Source organism: Engraulis encrasicolus, chromosome 17, assembly GCF_034702125.1.
Source record: "Engraulis encrasicolus isolate BLACKSEA-1 chromosome 17, IST_EnEncr_1.0, whole genome shotgun sequence".
In the NCBI taxonomy this organism is placed as follows: Eukaryota; Metazoa; Chordata; class Actinopteri; order Clupeiformes; family Engraulidae; genus Engraulis; species Engraulis encrasicolus.
The window spans coordinates 22,607,761-22,615,260 of NC_085873.1; the positions used below are offsets into that span (position 1 = coordinate 22,607,761).

Sequence of the window (7,500 nt, forward strand, 5' to 3'; positions counted from 1 at the left end):
GAGGAGGAGGGGTCACACCCCTGGAGAGAGAGAGAGAGAGAGAGAGAGAGAGAAAGAGAGAGAGATACAGATACAGTGACAGTGACAGAGACAGAGACTGCCCTTAAAACCCTTAATCTTGTGCCTTCTTAACATTTCATTACCTCCGCCAATGAGGTTATGTTTTCGGTCGCGTTGGTTTGGCTTTCGGTTTGTCACCAGGATAGCTCAAAAACGCATGAACAGTTTTGTATGAAACTCTGTCGAGTTGTTGGAAGTGATCAAAGGAACAAGTGACTAAATTTTGGTGGTGAACCGGATCACAAACCGGAACCAGGATTTAAAAAAAAGATTCTTCACCATTGCTAGTACACAAATCTAGACGCCCCTTGTGTCTGAATTGATTGAATTGCGGGACAGGGTGAATTTTGACATTCCAGTTTCTAACTCCATAAAAAGAAGGCAGAAAGACTTGAAATAACAATAGGATGTAACATAATCAAATATTCTATCAAACAGCTTCCTTGGTGCAGGTCTGCACTCTCTGAGTGCATTTCTAGTTCTTAGTATTTTACAGAGATAAAATAAGAGTATCCGAATCCAAAAAGCTGATCCACTTTTGGACTTAGAACGCGCCATAATCGCCAACCTAAAAACATATAGACTGTATTGTTAGTTAACATATAGAGATACACTATGGTATTATCAGTTTCTCTGTCTGGACGTGTTTAATATTCACTAGATGAACATCATGTCCAATAGACCGTGTGCTGACACCAACCTGCTCTGCTGAAGCCTAGCCCACACAGTGGAGAGCACTCGACCATGTCATTACTGATGATGCATCTAGCATTTAAGGGTTAGTGGTGTGTGTGTGTGTGTGTGTGTGTGTGTGTGTGTGTGTGTGTGTGTGTGTGTGTGTGTGTGTGTGTGTGTGTGTGTGTGTGTGTGTGTGTGTGTGTGTGTGTGTGTGTGAAGTACCGGGGTATGTTTGTGTGTACAGGTGTTTGTGTATGTGCAAGTAGGTCTGATTGTGTAGGTGGGTGATGCATTTTTCAGGACCTTGTGTGTGTGTGTGTGTGCATGTGTCTGTCTGCCTGCTTGTGTGTGTGTGTTGTGCTTGTGTATGACAGGTGTGTGTGTACGTATAAGTCTGCCTGTGTGTTAGTGTGTGTGTAGGTGGGTGGATATCCAGTTGGGTGTATAAGCGTGGGCTACTTGGTCAAATTGAATAGCCCTGAACGATTGCTGCTCCCCAGGCAGGTCCGTAAGCTGGAGCAATCATGTTCATACTGTTCTCTTCTGTTCTGTTCTGACCTCCTTGTGTGTGTGTGTGTGTGTGTGTGTGTGTGTGTGTGTGTGTGTGTGTGTGTGTGTGTGTGTGTGTGTGTGTGTGTGTGTGTGTGTGTGTGTGTGTGTGTGTGTGTGTGTGTGTGTGTGTGCACGCGTGCACCCCCCTCTCAGGAAAAATATGCAGCGGAACAAGCAGGTAGCCATGGGTCGGAAGAAATTCAACATGGATCCTAAGAAGGTAAATAGGGCAACGGGAAATGCCATGCAATGTGTTCGTAGGGGATCCAGTACTATGCATTACTTTGTCTTTTCTCATACCTTATTTCATTTTTCTCTGTTGGCAAGGAATCCAGTACTTTGCATTACTGTAGGGACACATACATGCGAATTTGCAAACTTTGCCATTCATTCCTATGAGAGAGGCGAAGGCAAGCGAAAGCAATCGAACAGGAGCGAAGCGAAGCAAAATTATTAAAGAAAGTTTAATGTTATGCAAATGAGGAGCGAATTCGCCTGCCGCGGCCCAATCAAATCAACAGCGTAACTGTTCCATTCCATTTGATTCGCCGCGACGACCTGATGACGGTTGGATTTCGCCTCTCTTCACTTCGCTCGCTTCGCCTCCTATGTGTCCCGTACCGTTACTCTTGTTTCTTATTTCTGTCTCCGCAGGGGATCCAGTTCCTGATAGTTGGTAGGGGATCCAGTACTATGCATTGCTCTGATGTGCTGTCTGTATTTCTATGTCCTCAGGGGATCCAGTTCCTGATAGAGAACGACCTGCTGAAGAACACCTGTGAGGACATTGCCCAGTTCCTCTACAAGGGGGAGGGGCTTAACAAGACCGCCATCGGGGACTACTTAGGGGAAAGGTGAGACGCACACGCACACACACTCCACACATCCACTCTTCACCCTCTCTACACTCTCTCTACACTCTACTTAGGGGAGAGGTGAGATTCACACACACTCCACACCCACTTTACGCCTCTCTCTCTCTTCATGGCTCTGTTTCTTCACCGCTCTCACTCCCTCTGCTACTCAGGGGAGAGGTGAGGCTCACACCAACTTAACGCCTCTCTCACTTCAGGCCTCCGTTTCATCCACTCTACACTTCTCTCTCTCCTCATGCCTCTCTTTTTTCCACTCTACGCCTCCCTCTCTCTCCTCATGTCTCTGTCTCTCACACTACGCCTCCCTCTTCGTGCCTCTGTTTCTCTCGTTCTCCTTCTCGCTCACTCACTCTCCCTATTACTCTCTCTTTTTTACACTCTATGCCTCTCCTCATGCCTCTGTCTCTCTCACTCTATGCCTCCCTTTTCGTGCCTCTGTTTCTCTCACTCTCCTTCTGGCTCCCGCTCTGGCTCTCCTTCTGCGCATATCCCGTTCTATTGCCTCCATCCCTCTCTCCTGATGTGACCTTGCACAGCTGGAAGGAATACATGTAATGTACACCTCACAAAGTTAGTTCTGATTTCCTGTTATATACTGAAGCAGTGGGAAGAAAAAGGAGTACACTGATGATGGGCTAGACCCAAAATGTTTGCAACCCACTTTTTGTTTTCGGCTTTTAATTCAGTTTAACTGATAGCATCACGCTCCTGTGGGTGACTCCTTTTTCTCCCCACTGCATCATTGTTTTGGAATTACGCACAGAGCGAAACTTCCCAAGTAAGACAAAGGCGCAGACACCATCTCTACCTTCATATACTGAAGCAGACCAGATTATTGAATCTCTCTTGCACCGGAATATGTGCTGTATCCCAAAGGTAATGGATGAAATATGTACTGAATTCAAAGGTAATGGAAGATGCGCTATGTAGGAGTGCTAGACACTTAGGGCCTCTGCACACCGGCTAGGACAAAGTGCGGCGCACTTTTGCTTCCGACAGAATTCGGACCCCCAAACCCAATTTCACCCGAACATTGCATTGATAGTCAATGGGCGGCGCCGACAAAATAGAACTTGTCTCTAATTGCTTTCCGACATCGGAGAATGTCCGCGGACATCGGCGCCAGTGTGTGTGGTTCTATTGAAAACAATGGAATCGAATTTTAGCTGAGCAGTGCTCAGCACTTTGTCGGAGCCGGTGTGCGGAAGCCCTTACATGACCTGGGTTACGCCTGACAAACGATGCCCATGCACGTCCACGTGCTGAATTTGTAAGAAAACAACGCACTGACCACCAGAACACCATACAGTAAGTGGATATGGGGAAACATTGTCTCAGAAAATTGAAATCCTAAATGACTCGTTATGACATCTGCGGTATGTCATCATCATTGCCAAACCCTCCTCCATCAGTGCAGACATAGTATCTTATAAAGCCCCAGGAGGACGATAGCGATAGTGATGTCATCCGCTGGACGGCACAGTCGGGGCGCCTCCTACCTGTGACCTCAGCTCTGTGGTGCATTACATCAGTGGTTCCCAAACTGGGGGCTGAGACCCCTAGGGGGGTTTGCAGAGGCACTTAAGGGGGGTCACGGACAAAAGGGACATAGCATAAAAGCGGGAAATCCACAGGTTAACAGCTAACATAATTCCATAATTTGGTTAGTAACAGTATTCACATATATGGACAATTTGCTGTCCTGTGGATTTCTAGCAGTATTAGCAGACCTTTTTTTGTCCATACATTTTTTTGTCCATTCATATTGTAAGATTTTCCATTAAAAATTCATCCATTGCTAGGCTAAGACTAAGGTGGGTGGGGTCACGGAAATACCACTGCAGCATTACATGATGCTCTATGGAGATGCGGCCCTCTCCCACTGCCTACTCCCACTGGCCAAAACACTCACACATACAGTATGAGCTCGAGATGGGATGAAGCCCAACCCGCAGCCTATTCATTTTGACCTGTCAAAACACAGTTAGTCAAGCCCCCTTATTTCACATCTATTTGGCAATATAGAAAGCCAATATTTGATCGGTGATGGACTGTGGACACTTTTACATACTTCCTCATACTTCCTATATTATTTTTTCGTGTGCCCTAGGGTTAGTAGCATAGTAATATGGAAAAATTGATAATAATTTAATTGACTGGATGGAAGCACGTGTCCATACGTGTGGTAGTAAGCTTTCCAAGAACACTACATCAACTCACATGCAACAATACTAGCAGAAACAAAGGATGATCAGTTAACATTGTTAGTTGAATTTGATTCAATTGATTCTTCAACCCTTGTTAGTGTTTTTTTAATCTCCATAGGTGGTAGGGTATAGATTGATGACGTATACTGCCTTACAAAGGCAAAGGGCAGTAACTACTACACCAACAATGAAACTGAGAAAAAGGCCTTGAAGTATCTGGATTAGGTTGGATATTGTAGGTATTGAAAACTTGACATTGCAATACCTCTACAAAGGGACACATTTGGACCACAAGGATTTGTCACAAGATAAACGAGATGTTATGAGCACCATTTTCAGTCTACACACAAAATATGTAGTTACTGCACATTTAGCCTTTTTAAGGCAGTATAGCTGGCTGGGAAAGTAAAGAGAAGCAATGTGCGTCTGCATGCGTGTATGTGTCAGTTCACAACAGGGCTAGATGCCACTGATATATCCGTTGCTCGGTCCAGTGGAAATGTTTCTCCCTCGCTCTCCATCTCTCTCTCTCCTCATCTCTCTCTCCTCATCTCTCTCACTCTCCTCATCTCTCTCTCCTCATCTCTCTCTCCTCATCTCTCTCTCTCTCCTCATCTCTCTCTCCTCATCTTTCTCTCCCCTCATCTCTCTCTCCTCATCTCTCTCTCTCTCCATCTCTCTCTCTCCTCATCTCCTTCTCTCTCCTCATCTCTCTCTCCTCATCTCTCTCTCTCCTCATCTCTCTTGCCCCTCATCTCTCTCTCCTCATCTCTCTCTCCTCATCTCTCTCTCCTCCTCATCTCTCTCTCCTCATCTCTCTCTCCTCATCTCTCGCTCCTCTTTTCTCTCTCTCTCCTCATCTCTCTCTCTCTCCATCTCTCTCTCTCCTCATCTCTCTCTCCTCATCTCTCTCTGCTCATCTCTCTCTCTCCTCATCTCTCTTGCCCCTCATCTCTCGCTCCTCTTTTCTCTCTCTCTCCTCATCTCTCGCTCCTCTTTTCTCTCTCCTGGTTTGTGATGGTCTTTCTCCTCACAGTCCGGTCAGTTGTGTTCTGGCCCCCTGCCTTCCTCACATGCGTTTCCTCTCGTGGTCATCGTAGCATGCTCTACTCTACGCACTCTCTCACACACACACACACACACACACACACACACACACACACACACACACACACACACACACACACACACACACACACACACACACACACACACACACACACACACACACACACACACACACGAGCGCACACCAGGAATACCCCAACATCTCTCAGCCTCACAGCACTCAGTTTCCACTCTGTCAATCACACAGCAGTCATTAACACTTACATAGTGTGTAACTGGGAGAGTGTGTGTAGTCAGTTATTGTGCCTACTAGCTGTGTGTGTCCGTGTGAGTGTGGGTGCATGTGTGTGTGTGTGTGCACACTGTTATGTCGTGTGTGTATGTGCGTGTGTGTGTATACTATTATGTCTAGTGTGTGTGTGCTATTGTGTCTGCTGAAGGACTGTGTGTGCGTGCGTGCGTGCGTATGTGCGTGCATGCGTGCGTGTGTGTGTCAGAGAGGGGGGAGTTTCCTTTTTAGATGGATGACTTCCAAAGTGGGTTAATGCATTAGCAGCCCATCAGGATTATCGACATGGCCCATTTTTTTCCACCATCGCTGCTTTTCTCAAACCTCAAAGGGAGATGAAAGCGCTTCCCTTACTTACTAGTCACACACCCTCTCTCTCTCTCTCTCTCTCTCTCTCTCTTGCTCTCCCCTCTCTCTCGCTCTCTCTCTCTGTCTCTCTCTCTCTCTCTCTCTCTCTCTCTCTCTCTCTCTCTCTCTCTCTCTCTCTCTCTCTCTCTCTCTCTCTCTTGCTCTCCCCTCTCTCTCGCTCTCTCTCTCTGTCTCTCTCTCTCTCTCTCTCTCTCTCTCTCTCTCTCTGTCACACACACACACACACACACACACACACACACACACACACACACACACACACACACACACACACACACACACAGGGGCGCCGACAGGGGGGGAAAAGTGGTACAGATTATAACGGCCCAGACCAACGCAACGGCCCGTCCGCGGATGGCAATTAATAGCATAATAAAATATTAGAACTAATATTCTTGCCTTTTAAAAAAAAATGTCTATTTACAATGAAATGGTAGGCCTAATTGGAAATGAACGTAGGCCCATTAAACTCACAACTATCGATTTCCATAACGTTTTCGTCAGTTGTTTAGGACCCTCCCCCCCTTAGCTCTTGCGAAATGGTGCGGTCCAATCTGGCGGCGCGCGAGGCGTTGAATCGCACAGCGTCCGAAATGCTGGCAGCAGGAGTACAGAGCGACTTGAGGTCTTAACCCATAGAATGTTAGAATGTTAGTAATATAGGCTACAGTAGGCTACAATCTATGTCTTAACCACATGATGGTGAGCTGGTGGTGACAGAGTAATGTAGTCAGGTTGGCAAGAAAAGACGGCAGAAAGAAGAGAGGGTCAGAAGCAGGCAACTCGTCACTCAATTTTTCTCCAAGAAAGGTATGCTCACTCAATGACATTGCGTTTGCAAACGCAATCAAATGATAGGCCTAACTAACAAACGGAAACCTTGGATAAACTTCCAAGAGAGCACGTTAGCATGGCTCCTATTTAAACAATCCACCTTTATTGTCACCGCGAGCAAACGGCAAAAGTGATAAACTATAGCCTCCAAACATAATAGCCTACTTTCCCGACTACCATAGCCTACTGCTGAAGCGATTGCAGGGCTGACAGAATCGCTTGCTTCGTGGGTATTAAGTGCCAAAATAATGTTTTTTATATAACTAAATGGTTCGGCCATTATCCTGCATAGCAATGGCACAACACTCATGATGGAGGGGTTGTTGTTTTGTCCATATCAAATTTGTAGATTATATCCGCGTTTCGTGATGAATGTTGCACGTCTATCAACTGCCACTGTCAGCGCGGTGTGGACCAACAGCGCAAGGGGGGGAACACAGCACTCGTTGACCTGCTTTTGTTTGTGTTCGGTTTTGACCCTCTCATCAGTAAAGTTTTGGTTCTCTCTGGTCACCCAACAGCATCAGTTGAAACTTAAGTGAGGGGAATGAAGGCTGATTTGACAACA

General features: G+C 46.3%; 1 protein-coding gene across 4 annotated transcripts in view; it reads left to right on the forward strand.

The window, feature by feature from the left end:
• The window catches only part of cyth1b (cytohesin 1b), a 140,611-nt gene that overhangs the window by 119,387 nt on the left and 13,724 nt on the right, over positions 1–7,500 (forward strand). For all 4 annotated transcript variants that reach the window (XM_063221989.1, XM_063221986.1, XM_063221987.1 and 1 more), the window contains exons 4-5: positions 1,444–1,510; positions 2,026–2,144. In XM_063221989.1, the coding sequence (XP_063078059.1) occupies positions 1,444–1,510; positions 2,026–2,144 (186 nt within the window). The remainder of the gene's footprint in view (positions 1–1,443; positions 1,511–2,025; positions 2,145–7,500) is intronic.